The sequence below is a fragment of the Orcinus orca genome, chromosome 10 (genome assembly GCF_937001465.1).
Source record: "Orcinus orca chromosome 10, mOrcOrc1.1, whole genome shotgun sequence".
Taxonomy (NCBI): domain Eukaryota; kingdom Metazoa; phylum Chordata; class Mammalia; order Artiodactyla; family Delphinidae; genus Orcinus; species Orcinus orca.
This window is the reverse complement of record NC_064568.1, coordinates 51190980-51211704: the sequence shown is the minus strand read 5'-3', so window position 1 is coordinate 51211704 and position 20725 is coordinate 51190980. Positions and strand designations below refer to the sequence as shown.

The following is a 20725-nucleotide window of genomic DNA, read 5'->3' as shown; positions in this document are numbered from 1 at the left end:
ATCTAAGTTTTCAAGTAGAGTTATTATTCAGCTTAAGCCACTCTATTTAGTTGTCAACAGTAGTTAGAGCAGGACCTTAAAGAAGAGGTCAAAATTAGATCAATGTTTAGATCCCAAACGATTATAAAACATACTAAAGGTCGTGGAACATAAAGCATTACTGAGACGAGTTCAATGTTTAAAATACCTTTTCTTTTTAAGGATAAGCTATAATATATACATGCATATAGAGCTATATACATTGGACTGTGGCTGCTACTCCTGACAGATCTTTTCTCCTTGGATGCACTTACAAATTCATGAGAATACCACGGAAACAGGACTTTCTAAACATTTTAAAAAACCTAGTTATGAGATAAGTGACTTGTCACACAGTGAGATGGAAAAACAACTGATATACATTGTTAATTTGTTCAAGTAATGTTATGTACAGTTTTATTGCCAGTATATGCACAACAGTAAGCATAGAACTATAAATACACAATGTAATTAACAGTAGAAAACAAAATTGTTACAGATAAAGGGGGGGATATAGAGAAACTATTTTCCTGCTGCTAGAACAAAAAGGAAGGAAGGTAAAAGCCTATCACAAATCATCCATTCAGAACTCTTGCCTTAAATTCTTTACATACATTTCTACATTTTTTTGATTAAACAAAGAAAGTACAGATAACTCTGTAACAAAAGCAAATTGCCTCCCTAATAGGTATTTGCCTTTCCAGTCAAATTCACTTTATGTTAGGATTTTTTAAAAAGTCAAGATGAGAAATCATTACTATCCTGGTTCCAAATTACCAAATTTGCCTTCCACCAAAACTGGTAATTTTTGAAAGTTGGTTGCACATGAAAATAAGAGGTGTAGCAAAAGGTGATTAAAAAAATTTGTTAAAAAGTAACAGAAAATCACCCTTTTAATAGTTTTCCAAAAGACACTATAGGCAGCAGCTCAGTTAAAAGTATTAGCCCTGAAGAGGTAGAGAATTTGAGCCCATTATACAAAGATAATAACCTTGGCACCATCTTCTCTCTCATCAGGATCAATGTTTTCAAGTAAGACAATTTCATGGTAAAAGGAAACCAGGTTCCACCATTTAAAGAAAAGGTGCTGTCGACTCCCATGTCTCAATAATTAGTTTGTTTATTAAATGAGAAACAGAAGACGGTCAAGGACACACATGCACTTGATTTTTTTTTTTATGTTTCCATTATCAAGTTTATTCATAAGTGAATTTGATATTAATAAATAAAAAAAGCATCATTCACAACAAAGATAAACAAACCAAAAAACCCTGCAATGAAACCTTCTATTTCAAGAAGTAACAGGAAAAACACAGGCTGATGATTTGGTACAGCTTTCTTAAGGGATCATAGAGGGGACATGGTTTTAAATAAAGATGGCAAGATCAACAACCAACAAAGGATATCAGCCTTACAGAACTGGCTGATTCTGTAACATTTCTTTGAGGTCTTAGTTTTAAACTACAGATCACCCCAAAGAAGTTGCAACTAATTAATGACGTGTATCACCATCACACCAACAGAGTCCAGCTGTAGTTCAGATTAGTCCTGCTTTATTTCACATCATTTCAATATTTCTAGCATAGGACATGATACGGAACAAAACTCAAAGTAGCAATAAAAATATTATTCTGCATTTGAATAAAGGCCAAAAAATGTTTTAGACTGTTAAACTTTTAAAGCTTTAAGCATTCCTGTTTAACCAGCATTTTAAAAAATGTATACAGTCATAACACTGGCAAAGGTTAATGGGAGGACAAAGAAGTAAAACATGTGAAATGATGAATTAGATTAAAAATTACTTTGTATTGACCAACTGATGTTAATACTGCTTCTTTTGAATTTGGAATAACTATCATAAAAGTTACATGCAGACTGAGGATAGCCCTCTGTTACAGAAAATACAAAACAAAACAAAAAACTAAAACTGGGAAACAATGGTAACTTCCAAAAGATGTATTTGAAAATTTCCTTTCATTGATGAGGGTGGTCTGTCTGTCCTTTCTTTGAGAGACCTGGTTCACTTCCATCAGCTTCACTAACTTTGTCCAGAAACATCAGTAGTGGGATCAGCTCCTCCAGAACCTGTTTGTGCGCGTTTGATGTAAAGATTCAGTAGCTTCATCTGCAGATTCAAGCCAAACACGTCATTTGAAAAGCTGCTCTAAATTATTGTAAGATGCTCATTAAAAAAAATTATACATATGTGAGCTTCAAAAGATATTTTAGACTGAGGGGTTATTATAATGCCCCAGTTACTGTTGATAATTAAGAATTTCAAAAAAAAATTTTAAGTCTCAGTTTGTTCAGGACAGTATTCTAGCATGCCTTTTCAAAAAATGTTATAGTGATAACATACAAAACTTAGAAAAAGAAGTCACCATCAAGACAATAATGATAAACATTTGAGCAGTATGTGCTATACAATATACTGCCTTAAATTCTCTCTTTTTATCTTCACAACATTTTACAGATGAGGAAATCGAGATACAGGATGTGCCATCCCTGCCTAAGGTCACAGGGGTAGAGAGAAGTGGGCCAGGAGAGGCAACTAGGCACTTGGGCTCTAGCACCCAAGATCTCAGACAACTACGTCACTGCTCTCCTAACAAGAACGTTTTTGATTTCTCTGTGTCATTTTGCAGTCGTTATTGTATGAGATCATATTTTTATAGTTTGGAATCAAAGCACATCCAATTCTGTTTTCTACTTTTTTTTCACCTAATGTCATTCTCAGGTATTTTTCCTACCTACTGTCTTCACATGCAACATTACTACTGGCTGCCTAGTATTCTGGTAAAGTGCTGAATTTTAATTCTTCTACAGACAACTCTGGATTATCAGGACCTAACTTAAATTTATGACAAAACTCAAGATACATTTTTCTCTGAAAACCACTTTGTTGTTCAAAGTTTGCTTTTTTAACATTGTCTTTGACCGAAGGGTTTTTGACCGAAGGGTCTTTGACCGAAGATTCAGAGGCTCACTGAACGCCCCCCGCACCCATGAAACTATGTGTAAAATTTATCTGTATGCATTTATTTTTCTTGGGATGAGATTATAGCTAAAGCTCAAAGTGGTCTGTAACACAGAAAAGGTTAAGAACCACTGCTTTCTCTTTCTTTCTTTCAGCCACGTCACACAGCATGTGGAATCTGAGTTCCCTGACCAGGGATCAAACCTGTGCCCCCTGCAGTGGAAGCACAGAGTGTTAACCACTGGACCTCCAGGAAGTCCCTAGAACCACTGCTTTAATCTATCTATAACTTGTATAGGTATTTATTGTAAGGTATATACCTGAGCTCTTTTTCTTTCTATGTATTTTTTCTTCCCTTTGCTACTTAAAAAATAAATTTGATTATAGTAATGACAACTGTTAGGATTTGGGGAAACTTTTTATATGAAGGTGAGTGTCTTGCCAGTTAACTGGTTCATAAACCATAATTCAACAATCATAGTTTATCCTCACCCCTTAGAACAAATGTCAAGGTTTTGATAGTATCAAAGAAATGAAGAAAGCAAGACTGATTTTGTGTTTTTTTGCATCTTAAGGACTAATTGGAAAATTTATTTTAATATAACAAATCAAAGTTAAACATTTATTGTGATCATAATAAGAACAGAAAGAGGAAAAACAAATACTTGATTATCATAGTTCATAAAGGAAATTTTTTTTAATGTTCAATTTTTCCATATTTGGGGACATATAAATCCATGGATATATAACTATTATTTATTCTTAATTAAACAGCCCTTGGGGGTAAGGATTTCGGTGTGGGAGTGAGGAGAGTCAGTTGGTGATCAATAAATAACCAGAAGCTGTAGGCATTTTTTTCACAGCAGTCTACCAACCACCCTACCAAACCACTGACCTCACCTGAGTAACAGATGTGAAAGTACAAACAGCTAAACTGCAAACGGTAAGAGGAATAAGTTGGATTCGCAAAGCTTAATTAAAATCCGAATAACAAATTTACTCTTTTTATTTAAATTAATTAATTAACTTTTGGCTGTGCTGGGTCCCCATTGCTGCGCGCAGGCCTCCTCTAGTTGCGGCGAAAAGGGGCCACTCCTCGTTGTGGTTTGGGCTTGTCATTGCGGTGGCTTCTCTTGTTGTGGAGCATGGGCTCTAGGCACGCGGGCTTCAGTAGTTGTGGCTCGTGGGCTCTAGAGTGCAGGACCAGCAGTTGTGGCACACGGGCTTAGCTGCTCCACAGCATGTGGGATCTTCCTGGACCAGGGCTCAAACCCACGTCCCCTGCATTGGCAGGCGGATTCTCAACCACTGCCCCACCAGGGAAGCCCCCAAATTTACTCTTTAACACACTCAAAGAACTAAATTTTGAAGAAGGACCCACAGCCACCATCTTTAGAACAGAGCAGCACTACTTACTTTACTGCCAGTGAGCTGACTGAGATGTGGTTTTAGTTCATCACCAATTACCGCATGAACAGCCACCAGGCAGAAGACACAAGCTTTCCGAACACTGCTCTCCGAATTATCATAACCCTGGGAAGAAAAGTCCTTGTTAGCACTCCTGCAGGATCTGAGGAAAGTACCATTCGAGAGACAGACGTGAAACTCAAAGAGGAGATCCCAAGTATGCTGAGGAGACAGAGCTTTACTGACTGGACAAAGTTAATTTCTCACCTTTTCAGGCAGAGACGTGCCCTTCCCTCCTCCACCTCCCCTTCGGCATCCCCACTCCACTGTCAGACTTCCTTATCGGGTTCTTTCTTACTTAGCTTGGAAAGCTGCAATCCTCTGACTCTGGGGCTGCCCCTCTGCCACTCCACCCTGCCAAAGTCTCTGATGTAACCTTCCTAAAGCATTCAGCTGTAGTGAATTCAACAGCTCCTCACTATTGAATAAAACCTAAACTCCTTGGCCTGGCAGTCAAGGCACTCCTGTAATCCAGGCTGAATTAATCTTAACATCTGGCCCATCCCTACCATTACTCTAAGTTATTCATCCAACAAACATTTATTCAGTACCCACTATATGTATGACACACACCTATTATGTATATTCTGTTCTTAGCACCAAAGCACAGATAAGAAAGGAAAAGATTTGGATCTTATCTTCAAGGACCTCACAATTTAGTAGTATTCGGCTTAGAACAGTCACAAAGGTAATACTATAGAAGCACAAAGAAATGAATGATTAACGCTCTTCAGGAGGGATCTTAATATATATACCATGTAATATTAGTCATTAAAATTACATTATAGAATATTATTTATTGGATGGAAAAAGTTCACAATCTATGATTAAGTTAAGCAAAGCATGTTACAAAATATGACCCCATTTTTTAGAAGTATTTATATGTATGGGTTTGTATGCGTAGAAAAAAAACCACATTAAATGGTAAGTTACCATGCTAAATGGTAAGTTTTATGTTATGTATATTCTACCACACACACACACAGCTAATTACAGAAAGTCTTTGCTCCGAACACCTAAGACAGCAGGAAGGCTTGGTCATGCCACTAGTGTTGTCTGGCAAGTGCCTAAAATAACTGAGTCCCAAATGTATCACACATAGCTTATTTCTCCAAGCTTTGCTGCTTACCTGTATTAGGCCTGGCATAATCTCTGGCAAAAGCAGGTTAAGGGTTTCCTTGGAAACTCTCTCTATCACTTTTGTTTGCATTTTGATTGCAGCCAGATTAATTGGGTAATCTGCAGTTTGGATGATGGGACAAAGCACTTTGATGCACTGCTCCGGACTGATTGAAGTGGCCAACACTGACGCAGCTTCCTCAGCAGATCTCACCACCTAAAACAAAGAGGTCAACATTTAGCAGGGAAGTAATTTTGTAAAACGTATACTGTGGTCTGGATGTATACATTTCATGAAAGAAGTCCTAGGACGTGATATCTGGGATTTTCTTTGAAAACACTAAACAAACAAACATAAAAGGTGAGGGTACAGATAAAACAGGTTTGGTAAAACGTTGATAGCTGTTGAAGCTAGAAGATGGAAACATGGTGCTTTTTTACATCATTCTTCCTTCATTTGTGTTCTCTTAATGTTGGCTTGATTCAATGATTAAAAGTAACTTTAACATGATATTGTGGTCTAGTTCTGCAGGGGAGCGGAGGCTCTGTCCACCTAGACTACACTGTGACTGGAGTCCTCTGCATCAGCCACGCTGAGACCCTGCTCATTGTTAGGACCCTCAACTCCAGGAGGGCTTGTGCCTTTTATCAAGTTATTAACAAAATAAAATAAAAATCATTTCATTAATATGTTATCAAGTTAACAGGCTATTTCCCCTACTGTTCATAATGATTTTCTTTCCTTCTACATTGGACTTGGGGAGGGTAAAACACTGGTTCTGCAATGAAGAGAAGAAACAGTTATCTATATTTTTATTGGAAGCTGTAATCTCTAAAGATGGTCTTGAAAACATGTAAAAATTATTGCTTTTGCTGCTACTTTGGTATTGTCTCATTTGTGCTCTCAATCTGTGAGAGGTACTTAGAAAGGTATAGTGGAAAATACACTGCAAGTCAGAAGACCTAGGGCTAATTTCAGCTCTAACAGCTTAAGAATGTCAATTTTATCTTTGGTAAAAACTGGTATGCTACAAGGCCTTATTTAGGTCAGAAGGTGGATAACTAAAGTACAAATATTACATAGCTTTTTTAAGCCTTCAGCAAGATGTTACAGATGTACCACTACTAAACACCAAGTGGATTTTTTAAAAAATCGGATTAAAAATCCAGGTAGATTTAAAAGTTATGGCTCACTCTCCTATAAGATTCACAGTCACAGCTTCTGAAAAGTGAATTACCCAGAGGGTTTCGATTTTTTCATATCCTCACCAACATTTCTTCATGTGTGTGAAGTGTGGTATTTCATTGTGGTTTTAGCTGCATTTCCCTAAAGACTAATGAGGGTGAGAATCCTTTTATGTGCTTATTGGCCATTTGTATATCTTCTTTGAAGAAATGTCAACTCAGATCCTTTGCTCGTTGAAAAACTGAGTTATTTACCTTTTCGTTGTTGAGTTATGAGAGTTCTTTATATATTATGGTGGTTAGTCCCTTATCAGACATGATTTGCAAAAATTTTCTATGTTATGGGTTGTCTTTTCACTTTCCTGAGAGCATCCTTTGAAGCACAAGAGTTTTTAATTTTGATAAAGTTCAATTTACTCTTTTTTTCCTTGTTGATTATTTCTGCTTTTGGTATTGTATCTAAGAAACTATTGCCTAACCCAAGGTAACAAAGATTCACACCCATGCTTTCTTCTGAGAGTTTTACAGTTTTAAATCTTATACTTAACTTTAATCTATTTTGTCTCACTGCTGTTTTAACTTTCTTTTTTTGACTTGTCTTTTGCTTATGTATTGCTCTGATGCTTTCTCTTAGAGTTGCAGTCCCTATTTGAAACTCGCTTTTCTAATTATTTTAATGAAAGTCCTTATGATTATCTCATCTCACTGATTATCTCATCAGTGTCATTGGTCATGATGGGGATATCCTGCCTATAATGTAACAAGACAGGTTTACAGGACTCTTTCAGGAAAGCTGTACTCATTGTTTTACTGAGTAAACTTTTAACAGACATCTAGCTCCTATAGGCAATTTACCACTTTAAAATAACAATGATTCTTATCTTCATTAGTTATTTAAAAAAAACAAATTCTTATTGGTAAATGGAAAGTGAAGTTAAGATTGGTGCACTCTAAATGGAAATCTAAAAGTGAATTATAGGAGAAAATGAAATCATATAAATTATATCCTAGAGCTCACCTATTTTAGGTAAAAGGCCATGGTATCAATATAATTAGTTAAACAGAAAAGATTATATGTTTGCTTCTCAATCAGATACTACCTTGAACATTAAGAAAATGCTTGCTAAGAGTACTTTCAAACAACGTTTGTATGTTTCATGCAATAATATCAGAAGTACTGTCAGGTCACTTACCTCCTTATGAGGATCTTTATGTGCTTCCAGTGTTTTCATGACAGTCAGTTCTGCATAGTTTTTAAATCTTGCTGGTTGATGCCTTAGGATTTCTCTTAAAACCTTTAATGCCAAAGCCCTGATTGTAGGCTAAGAAGAAATATTTTAATGTTTTTAATATTTTGGGTTGTAGACGATCTTTATATTTTCCATTTCTGTAACTTAAGGGTCTTAATATGGGTTGGGGGAATTGTAGACAACTGCATAAAATATGCGGTATATTACACAATTAAGTTTTCACATCTCTAGTTGAAAACTAATACTTCTTAAAGAAACCAAGAACCACTACATTCTATTAAAAAGGAAGTTTTACTTTTGAACAACTAATTCAAATATGCAAAAAAAAGTACTCTCCTATAAAAATTTTGTCAGCAACCTTTCATTTTCCCTGTTGTCAACTGTTGAAAATCACTGAGCTGCTTGGTTGGGAAGAAAAAGTACTTTACAGTGAAAATTTCAGGCAGAAAGAAGCAGCAGAAAAGACTCATTTTCCCAATTTCCAAATCTGTGTAGCACTTGATTAATAGGCAATGACAGGCAATCCAAGACAGGAAAAACAGGCTATTGTTTACATATTCTGCCGTTTTACCTCTTTATCCCCAAGGGTTTCAAGCAATAAAAGTAATATTGTTTTGAAGTGTTCATCCCAAACACTGAAAGATTCTTCCTGTGTCAGTTTCATGAGTTCATAGAGGGCGATTTTTCTTTCTTCTACACGTTCATTATGGTTAGACAACTCCTTCAATAACTCTGCAACCAGGTCAGAATGGTCTAGGGAAAGATCTGTCATAAGGACATGATGTTAATTCTGTAACTTTATAGGTCAACTTTCACAAGTATGGGGATGACAACGTTATAACATCATGAACACAAACAGAAAGTTGCTTGTAAAAAAAACCCCCAAAACAAAGAAAAATGACCAAGTAATATTCTTTTCCATTTGTCATCCCCAAAACCTCAATGCTAGTTTAAAACCATTTATAATAAAAATTCACAGGAGAATTGTATAATGAACCCCCATGTGCCCATCACCCAGATTTAAAAATTATTAAGATTTTACCATTCTTACATCATCTTTGTACCCCCCCCAACTTTTTTTCTGAAAAATTTTTAGCAAATCCCAAATGTATCATTTCATCCTTACACACTTCAGCATGCACTTCATGTTGTCATGCCAGGAGGCTCACAGTGTCTGGGTACTCAATTTTCAGCGATACTAATAAATGATCACTGGATTTAACTGGTAACAACTTGATCCCACCGTTGTAAAGTTCCCCTTCAACCTTTTAACTAATGATTTCACCCACTGATGTTGCTAAATAAATTATTTTATTAGGAGTTAAAAATGGGCTGGAATTCTTTGAGAGTGAGTTTATCAACTAGAGCTATTTTGATTGCCCTGAAATGCAGTTTGATAGAAAAGGCAGAAAACCTAATATATTTCCCTTTAAATTTCTAAGTCAAGAGTTGGGCCCAGTGGTTATCAAGGAGTTTTCATTTGTTTTTGCTTTCTTTTTTTAAAGTATAAGTATGAACTCATGAATTTTATGAATGTTAAAGGACACATTGTTTATTTTTCGAAGTCATCAGATAATGCTTTGAGAAATCTTTGTAGGAAAGACAGTTAAATCCAAAAGCTCACATTAGAACATTAAAAAATACCAGAGTTCTTCCTAAATTCTTTTGATGATAAAATACATGATCAATTCAGGTTTGAGGGACTTGGGCAGGCATTTGCTTGAGCTTGTGCCATAGATTCTTTTCCCTTCTAACTCATTCTCTGGAATAAAATAATCACAGAATATGGTGCCTGAGCCTAGAAGGTACACCTGGGGTCACTCCCTCTGCCAAGTCTCCAGGAAAGACAGCTAACACTGTGGAGTTGTGTTCTCTGTGGCTTCACTTGGCATGAGTATGCTGGCCTTTTGGAGAGGGTTGCTGCCTACAAAAGGAAATGCTCAAGAGGAAAGAGCACTTTTCCCAAAAATGAACTTTGAGGTTGTAGTTTGCCAGATGGTTCACAACTGGTCCATAAAAACAGAAGCTACTGTGCCTCATCCTGCCAGCTGGTTAGCCACTGACCTAGAGATACCAATGGCCTGACATTATAGGTCTCAGGGAACCCACAACTACAAGTAGGGAAAGAAAAGTTATATTTCACTTAAGAGGATTCAGAAAACGGAGGAAAGGAAATCAAGCTGAACTACTAGAACAGATGACTTCTACTGGAACAAAACTAACAGATGATAGGGAAGGGAAACTGAACCAAAATGTAATGATAATATTCACTGCCTATAAAAAAGGAAGTTTGTTAGGACAACTTTTGTGGAACTATAATAAGAGCACGAAGAACTTCTGGTCCCCAAACACTCATACACAGAGCACAAAATGTGATTATTGAATTTAAAAACTTGAGATAATCTGGAAAGAATGATCACTGAGGAGAACTAAATTAGGGTTTTGGAAGATCAAGAAGAACCTCTGCAAAATGCAGAGCAAAACCATGAAAAATGAGAAATTTGAGTTCAAAGATCTTAACTTGGAGAATAAAAACTGTCTTATAATAATTTCATTTGTATAGACCAACATTAGAACAATATTGCTGTCTTAACAAGAACTACTGCAGCAGGATCAATACATCTCTATAAACCACTCAAAAATCACTCCTGTGAAGTTACATTATCAGACTTTCAAAGATGTCATAAAATCATTCTGATAAGAGTATATTTTATTTCAGCTGAATCAAGGGAAATCTCAAGAAAATGCTTTGTTTCAAAGGAACTCAGTTCTCCTCTTCATGAATATAGGCTTTGTAATTACTCTAGAAGATAATTAGAAATGACTTGTCATATAATGGTCTGGACAGATGACTGACAGGAAAATAACTTCTGCCAAAGAAAGCACATAAATTATTTGTTAAAAACTGAACTATTTATGTCATACAAACGAGATAAACCTAACGTACTGAATTAATTAAGATAAAGTATAATCAACTGTATTTCCTCTTCTGACACATAGAAGCATTGTTGTTCTGTGAAAAGAACACAGGCTCTGGAGTCTCACCAAGCCTCTGCCCCTTAGCCTTTGTGTGATAGGAGCACACTCTCAATTATTGTGGAGGCTGGGTTTTCTTATCAGTAAAATGGGAAAATAGCACGTACTTCCTAGGGTCATGGTGAGGACCTGGGCCTGAAATATGAGTCTCCCTTGAATAACAGTATCACCCTCACTAGAGGTAGTACATATTCTGGAGTATTATAGTCCCTGGTAAACTTTACAAAGGTCATAATTAGAACTGGCCATTAGTGGGTTTGACTTGTTAGTTTTGATAAATGTATCACTAATGTGTGTATCTGTCTGTAATATGTACAGACACATCTGAGTAAGAGAGATACTTAATAAGTCTCAGAATTTTAAAACAAATTCCTACTTGAACAAAATAATTATCTCCTGCCAAAAGTTTTATATTTTAAAAACAAAATAAGGAGAAATTTTACTTGGGGGCAGGGCATAAAAGAAAAATTAAAACAGCAAAATAGAGGTCAATATGTTAAAAAAGATAATGTCAGCAATGTTTACAATAAAATAATGTCAAATAAGGTCTTCCCCACCTCAAATTTAAAAAAGAAAATAGACAGTAAATGAAAACAATTGCTATATGAAGCTTGGAACAACTACTATTTTGGTGTAACTGAAGGCTTATCTATCTTCAAATGTTTCAGAAGTCAATCAAGTATTATGCTGTGAAGAAGTAACGTTCTCAAGTTCAAAAATATTCTACCCAGTTAGGTTTCAGTTATATAATTTCCAAAGATATTTTCCTTTAACAAATGAGAAATATATGATCCTTAGTAAAGGAGAAGAGAATTAGACAATAAGGGGGTGACCTTGCTAAGTTGTCATAATTTTGGCTTTGTGGTACTTGTGATATATCAAGCCTCAACATGAGAAACTGGTAAAAACACAATTCCTCAATCTCATAAAATGAAGATTTTTTTCCATTTATCAAAATTACAGGCCTGGGGACAGATTCCCAGGCAGAGTACGGAGGGTTTCCACATGTGAGAGTGGGAACGATAGGGTTTCAAGAGCTCAGCTAGAACAAGAAGTGAGTCCACATGTAGTGGCAACCAGGTGTGATGTGTCAGAGCCCAAGCAGAATGGCATTGAGGCCAAGGAAGTTGAGGGTGGAATGGTAGAGCCCAGCAGGGTGGGGAGTGCATCCGCGCAGGTGAGGAGGTGGTGGCAGAGACGGAGAACTGGCTGCACACAGGAGGATTGATCAAATAAGTAAGTATATTCAAGATAACGGAAGTCAGGTTTCTCACAGGGGGTTATTAATATGGAAAGGGAGAAACTAAAATTAACCTTATGGTGCTAGACTAGAATTGGAGTTATTGGTATAAACACATAGCTTTTGACAGATACAGCAATAGATATAAATCAGCGTGCATGCGTGTATACACACGTACGTGCATACACAAACACACACACTCCTTAGCTCTAGTTACTTAAGAGGTCTGGGGAGTAGTGATGTCCCACCAGCATTGAGTACACCTAGTGCCCAGACTTTAGTCTTTAAAGACCATTTTCTGTTAAAAGAAACCAAGGATCGATCCTTGGAGAAATGATTGATTCCAGGACTGAAGCAAGGACGGTATAAGATTTTGCTGTGTCAGAATGTAAGAATGGGGACATGTTAAAAGGACACAAAAACCAGCTTGAATGGGATCTTGATGGTCAAATTAAGGACAATTTGAGCATCAAAATAAATACAAACAGTTAAACATTATAGGCCATTGAATACAACAGGAAACTATGTGTCTGTACAGTTATAAATATTTATTTTTTTAAAATAAATAAAATTTAAGTTTAATGAGGAACAGGATATTTACAGTTTTAAAGTACCTCTCCACAAAACACTTATTAATTACAAAATGAGTAACTTCATAGTGGAGAAGCCTGTTAGCAGCACCATAATCAAGTGATCAAAATTACATCACCAATCTTGGGGCAAAGGGAAATCATGTGTTAGTTGAAAGATGCACTGACACTTCTGTGATACTGATGCCAAGAGTACAAAATCTGAATCCAATCATCAGAAACATCAGACAAACCTAAATTGAGGGAAATGCTACAAAATAACTGGCCTTTAACCATCAAAAGTGCCACGGTCATGAAAGCCAAGAAAAGACTGAACACTGAAGGAGACGTGATGATTAAATGCAACAGACATTCTGAACTGGATACTCCACTATAAGATTTATCGGGACAAGTGGAAAAACTCTAATAAGGATGGATAGTTATTAATGTAGCACTGATAATTCCCTGACTTTGATGAATATATTGTAATTATGCAGGAGACTGTCTTTGTTTATAGAAAGTATGTCCTAAAGTATTTGAAGTGATGGAGCGTCAGTTTGGCAACTTACTCTCAGATGGTTCAAGAAAAAGTTCCTTCTACTGTACTCCCAACTTTTAAGCTTTTGACTATTTTGAAATAATACTTAAAAAAAAACCCCTACATATATATATATATACCTATATAGTGCATATATATGTGAGATATACATATATATAGCGGAGCCGAAGCAAGAAATGTCAGTTGTGACCTCTGTGCATAAATACTTTAAAACCAATTTAAATTAAGCTGCTAAAGCTAGGTCTCAATCACCAGGCTGTTGCTACTATGCAGGGTTCCAAGGGCACTTTGCTGCTAGGTCCAATTCATACACTTCTGTTATGCTGCTATCATGACTAAACCTCAACAGCATAGTCAACTATTTATGATAGATTAAAATACACCAAAGTGCATAATTGTGGCGATTTTATAGATTCTTATGTAATTTAGACAGTTTGGTATGTTGTCATAATTTTGCCTTTGTGATATATGTGATATATTAAGTCTCTTAACATGACATGTTGGCCAAAATATGATTCATTGACCTCATTAGTAATCAAAGAAATTCAGAAGTGAAGATATTTTTCTATTCATCAAAATTAGAAAAATTAAAAAATAATCTGATATCTAATTTCTCAGTCTTCCTAACAATTAAGGAAATGCTCATTAGGATGACCTATTTTATATCCATCACAATGACAAAAAATAAAAACACTTAAACATTCTGGGTTGGTGAGGAAATCAGTACTACTTAAACTGGCCAAGTGTTTTGAGTTGGTAATTGGTAGTAACACTCAAAACAAACTTACAGATATCCCTTAATTGGGCAATTCTATCCCTAGAAATCTCTTAGAATTACCTGTATGTGTACATAAATTTTATGCAGAAATATGTTCACTGACAGCAACACTGAGGGAATAAAGGGAAAATCAGAAATTACCTAAGTATGAAATCATGAGAGTGTTGAGGGGGAGACTTTCAAGTTTATTTACATAAAGTTATATATTACTATACATTACTTAGTTAAGAAAAGAATTAATGGATCATGTAATTTGTAGAGGAAAAGAATGTAACTCCTTACTATTAAAAATAAGTAAAACATTTACAGTGTTCTGTACTTTATAGTCAGTTCTTATACACCTTATCCAAACCTTACTGCATACTGTGATCAGAAGGGCAGGTAACATAGCATCTCCAACCTAGGGACAAGTGAGATTCAGGAAGGTCAACCAACTTCCCAGGTGATGCAGCATAGTGTCAGAGCTTAGACCTAAGCCAACTCCAAATCTTAATGGTAGCTTTTCCCATATTTGGTTCTTGAATGTATCTTATTAAAGAGTTTATGACTTCACACTCAAAAGGCTATTGTAAAGAATGGGTATCCTTTCAAAGGGTTTTGTCATTCTGGTATAAAAATTAATAACTAAATGAAATGTGTCTAGAGATAGACTAAATTTATAAGCTACAACTGGTTTCAGTTGTTTCTGGGAGGTCACTGAGGTTTTCTTGATTTCAAGGATGATATTAGGATGATTAATCTGTCTCTTATTCAGGGTCAGAAAACCACCAAACCACTAGAAATGAGCTCCTAGAAGATGGGAGAGAACGTTCCCACCCCCAAAGATCCTTACTTTTTAGGGAGTTACAATAAAAGAGCATGCATATTTCATTTGCTTCGTTGATTATCAGTCCTCCAAAACACAGACAGTAGCAGCAGGACCCAGGACATACCATCAGGAAACTGGTCAGCATCATCATCAAACATGGCTTCCTTGAGGGCAGACTTATTGAAGGGACTGATGCTATCTGAGTAGTTATACGGATTATAGTCTCGAGAGCGTGGAGAGGAGTGAGCAGGCATCGAATGGAGCAATGAAGTTTTATTATCAAGGGCTGTTTGGCTTGAGTCAGTAGCATCACCTCCTGCTCTTGGGTCAGACATCCCAGGACCGCCACATGTCTATTAATGGGAAGGGGAAGGCAGAGCAAATTAACTCCTTTTTAAATCTCTTTGAAATTCTAAAAAGATATTTCCCTACTGCTTCAAAGGCTATTTTAAAAAGGTAACAATAACCAGCCAAAAAAAAATTAAGTAATGGAAATCAACATGATGAGTTAAAACTTACATGCAAAAAGTCACAGTTTTTTATAAAGAGATGTAAAGAAACCACAGCCATTAGGGCAAATAAGAACTGTAAAAGAATGCTGTCTCTCCTCCTAGAGAATGGACTTGAGGACAGGGGAGGAGGAAGCGTAAGCTGGGACAAAGTGAGAGAGTGGTAGTGTATATATGGACATATATACACTACCAAATGTAAGATAGATAGCTAGTGGGAAGCAGTCACATAGCACAGGGAGATCAGCTCGGTGCTTTGTGACCAGCTAGAGGGGTGGGATAGGGAAGATGGGAGGGAGGGAGACGCAAGTGGGAAGAGATATGGGGATATATGTATATGTATAACTGATTCACTTTGTTATAAGGCAGAAACTAACACACCATTGTAAAGCAATTATACTCCAATAAAAATGTTAAAAAAAAAAAGAATCCTGTCTCTAATGATTCCTATAGTTTCCTTGCCAGTGGCTTGATCAAGCAATATATACAATGTGACTAGCAACAGTTTCTCTATGCCAGTTAAAGATACAAAAGGACTTTCATTAGCAACACTTTCATTAGCAACACAGAACTAAAAGCTTAAGGTTGTAAATTATACAATGACAGTGTGTCCAACAAAGTATAAAAAAACCAAATTAAAAAAAGGCTTACTTAAGAAAAAATAAAAACATCCCAAAAGGACTGCATAACTTTTGGAAGGATGCCTGATGGAGTTCGGGCACATTAACATACTTATCAAAATATCAATTGTGATCATCAATATCACCATTACCACCATCTACTGAGCAACTCTGTGCCAAGTCGTTAGCTAGGTGCTTCACAAATATCCTTTAAATATTTGCTGTGCGCCTTTTCCATGCTAGGTATTATTCTTGGCACTGGGGATATATTCTTGAACAAACGAGAGAATGCTGTCTATCCTCATGAAGTTTACATTCTAGTGGAGGGACAGAGACATTAAGAAAACATAATGAATAAGTAAAGTATGTGGTACAGTAGGAGTAATTAGTGTATGGGAGGCAGTACAGTATTAAAGGGATCATGAGTGCCGAGGTGGGAGAGAGGAGGCTGAAGATTAAATAGGGTGGTCACTGAGAAGCTACTGGAGCAAAGACTTGGAGGAAGTGAGGAAACTGGCCATGGCTATCTGCAGGAAGAATGTTTAAGGCAGAGGGAATAGCCAAGACAAAGGCCCCGAGGCAAAAGCATGCCCAGCGCAGTGGTTAAGAATCTGCCTGCCACTGCAGGGGACACGGGTTCGATCCCTGGTCCGGGAAGATACCACATGCTGCAGAGCAACTAAGCCCATGTGCCACAACTACTGAGCCTGCGAGCCACAACTACTGAGCCCGCACACCACAACTACTGAAGCCCACGAGCTCTAGGGCCCACGTGCTGCAACTACTGAAGCCTGCATGCTGCAACTACTGAAGCCCACACGCCTAGAGCCCGTGCTCCACAACAAGAGAAGCCACTGCAGTGAGAAGCCGGTGCACCACACCAAGAGTAGTCCCTGCTCGCCACAACTAGAGAAAGCCCGCATGCAGCAACAAAGACCCAACAGAGCAAAAAAAAAACCCATGCCCAGTAAGTTGAAGGAACAGCAAGGAAGCATGTAGCTAAAGCAGAGGAGAGTAGTAGGAGATGAAGCCAGAGAGGTAAAAAGGGAAAAAAGTCTACTGTATAGACTGTGGCTTATATTTTGAAGATGGAGTCAACAGATTTCCTGCTGGACCGAGAAGGGAGGATGAGAAAAAGAGATGAGACGAGGACAACTGTTCTGTCCAAGGTTTTTGGCTGAGCAACTAGCATTGCTATCAACTGAGATGGGAAAGATCAGGAGTTCAAACAGGCAGCTGGATGTGTGAATCTGGAAATCAGGAGAGAGGTCTGGGCTGGATGGAGTCATATGATTTATTATATGCATAATAATTTTTAAGGTAGGCAGTAATATCCCTATTTTCCTTAGGAAGACATGGAGGCTTAGAAGTGATAATCTGACTAGTGAGTAAATGCCAAACTCACTTCTGCCAGAATCCACTACTTGGCCTCCTGACACTGTACCCTGCTATCACTTGGGAGAAAGTCTCAATTAAGCAGTGACTCTTACTAACCTGTTACTGGTACCATAGGCAGCTTTTGGGGTAGGGAACCTCAAATACGAGTGGTAAGCAGGTTTTTGGCATCCAGTTTACTAGGCTCATCTGCCATACAGGCACGGGGAGAAAAACAATAGCAGGAAGGAAGTCAGGAAGCAGAGCAGGGAGCCCTGTCGAGATTTGCTGAAGCATTGCAATGTTCTATAATTTTGTAAACACTGAGAAACCACAGATTCCACAGGAAATGGTGGGATAGCTTGTTTTGAGAAAAGTCTAAGCTGTGACAGAAAAGTCTAAGAAGAAGCAGAGTAAAAAAACCCCACTTTTTTATATAATGGCGGGGTAACAAACTGAGCAATAATACTCACAAATGTCAGAAAGATGGGTCATAACATTCTTAACTGGAACCGCAGAAACTGATGAAACAATCACTATCACTACACTGAACAGGAATAAAAAAGGTTTAAACACCTTATTTTGTCCTACAAGAGCCACGTGATCTGGCCCATGTTCCTATACTGGCTTTCATCCTGGTTCTCAACTGTACAAAGCTTGCTCCCATCTAAATGTCTTTGCACTTGCTACTTCTTTTATGGAATTCTTCTCTCCTAGATCTTGTACAGCTTTATTTAGGTCTCAATGCAAATGTCATCTTCCCTTACAACTTAATCTAAAATAGATTCACTTTACATTCTAACCTAGAACTCCACAGTACTCATCTCTACCCAAAAATATACAAGGAACTTGAGGGCAGCGACTCTGCCCAGAACAGTGCCTGGCACATGGTAGATACTCAGTAAATACTGAGTAACTGACCCCTGGAAAATTATCTTTGAAAATGACAGAAAGCAAAGTTTAAAAATAAAACAAAATCAAAAACTCTTAATGAAAACATGTGCGATGTAATAATGTTCAAATACTCACTGAATCGCCTTCATCTTTTTTAGAATCCCTTTTCAATGGCTCATTCATATCTTCTTGACTGCGGAAGCTGAAATTCTGAATTGCTTCAGTGACACCTCTAAGAGAGCTATAAATATCTTCAGAATTCATATTTTCTGTGTCATAATCAAATGCACTATGAAAAAGACAACAACTAATTTTTATTTATCTGTAGTTTTAAAATACAAATATATTTGAGGAGATTACACGGGATATTTATAAAGACAGGATTAGAGAATGTATATGCTCTAAAGCATAATTAGCAAAACGAAACCTGACAGCTACAAATGGCTGAAGAACATGTCCCACTGATTGCCCATCAAGGGCAGCTTACAGTGACTCTAGAATGCACAGCCCTTAACAACTGGTTTGTCTTTTCACCCTCAAAAATGTTCTGACTAACCAGAGGCCAGCAAATTACGACCCCTGAAATCTTAGAATTTTTTTTACATTTTTAAATAGTTGAGAAAAAAATCAAAACAATAACATTTCATGACACAAGAAAATTACATAAAACCCAAATTTCAGTGTCCATAAATAAAATTTTGGAACATAGCAATGCTGATTTATTTAGCTATTATCTATGGCTATTTTCACACTACAGGAGCAGAGCTGAGTAGAGGTGACAAAGACTGCATTGCCTGCAAAGCCTAAAATATTTACCATATGGCCCTTTACAGAGAATTTGCTAACCCCTGTGGTTAACTCACAATAATGGTACTGCTTAAAGAGGAGATAAATGTATTTTATATAAATCTGTAAGAAGGCTGAGAATTTTTTTTGTTGTTTTTTGCGGTACGCGGGCCTCTCACTGCTGTGGCCTCTCCCATGCGGAGCACAGGCTCCGGACGCGCAGGCCCAGCGGCCATGGCCCACGGGCCCAGCCGCCCCACAGCACACGGGATCCTCCCGGACTGGGGCACGAACCCGTGTCCCCTGCATCGGCAGGCGGACTCCCAACCACTGTGCCACCAGGGAAGCCCGGCTGAGAATTTTTTAACAGTGAATGTAAGTGTTACTGATCTGAATTCTATAATCAGATTCTAAAATTCAACTGAGTATGGAATTTAGCCATCAAAATTGTAACATATGTATAACATGGAAAAAACAGGCTACATGATAAGTTTGCAATTGGTCTGCAGTATAATGAAGCATCTTATAATTGTAATGAATATGATGAAGCATATGTTATGATATATGGTTAATAGCAAAAATCAAGCTAGTAAGTACAAATATGACCCACTAGACAAAGTTTTAATTTTTAAATTTTTATTTTATTTTATTTTACTTTTTTTTGGCTGCAAGGCTTGAGGGATATCTTAGTTCCCCCACAAGGGATTGAACCTGTGCCCCCTGCAGTAGAAGCGTGCAGTCCTAAGTACTGGACCGCCAGGGAATTCCCTAGGCAAAATTTTTTAAAAGGCCAGGAGATGGGAAAAATGTTAATCCATTAATGAGTTAAGAACTTCATCTGAAATATAGCCCATGCTTGAACTGCACAAGTGTGTGAAAATTTCACATGTCTTATTAAGGATCAATCTCACAGTCACATCTTTTCCTAACTATACATATTGCCATTTTATATTTAACCCTTCCCTAGTTTTTTTCTTTATTTTTACATTTTTGTCTATAAGGTTAATTTTTTCTTCTATTTTTAGAGGTGGCTGGCCAATATTAGATCTAAATAGTCATCATTATAACTTGACATCATCACTTATATTGAGTATTATAATTGAAAGACACAATTGGTAATTAATGGATTTATACAGCATATCTGAGAAACACAACTATGCTATTTAAGGCAACAAGCAGTAATTTCCAAAAGCTGTGTCCCTAAGTTTTCCTGTCACTTACAAAAAACAGTTCCATATCCTATAGATTATTATCATCTAAAGGGTTAAGTTTTGGAATAAACAACATTTTTTGAATTTGCTAAGTTTCTATGTGTCTAAGACCTTTCAAGTTGAGTAGAAATCAACTGGAATTATATTAATGTCTGTTTTTCTAAGAATGGGGAATCTGCAAATACAAACCATGATGGAAAATAACCCTTGTATTACCTTGGAGATAAAGTATTCTGCGATGTGTTGGTAGGAGAAGTAAGAGGACTGGACCAGTTGGCTGGTGACCGTGGTGTTGGTCTTGTCAAAGGACTCCCCATGGAACCCT

At 37.0% G+C, this 20725-nt stretch overlaps 1 protein-coding gene across 50 annotated transcripts in view; it reads right to left on the bottom strand.

Moving 5' to 3' along the window:
- Window positions 1-401: 401 nt before the first annotated feature.
- Window positions 402-20725, bottom strand: part of CLASP2 (cytoplasmic linker associated protein 2) — a 177813-nt gene continuing 157489 nt past the window's right edge. For all 50 annotated transcript variants that reach the window (XM_033405513.2, XM_033405508.2, XM_033405511.2 and 47 more), the window contains 8 exons: window positions 20617-20723; window positions 18539-18692; window positions 15131-15359; window positions 8588-8781; window positions 7960-8088; window positions 5592-5798; window positions 4412-4528; window positions 402-2143 (listed from right to left, as the gene is read on the bottom strand). In XM_033405513.2, coding sequence (XP_033261404.1) covers window positions 2057-2143; window positions 4412-4528; window positions 5592-5798; window positions 7960-8088; window positions 8588-8781; window positions 15131-15359; window positions 18539-18692; window positions 20617-20723 — 1224 coding nt within the window. In that variant the 3' untranslated portion in view covers window positions 402-2056. The remainder of the gene's footprint in view (window positions 2144-4411; window positions 4529-5591; window positions 5799-7959; window positions 8089-8587; window positions 8782-15130; window positions 15360-18538; window positions 18693-20616; window positions 20724-20725) is intronic.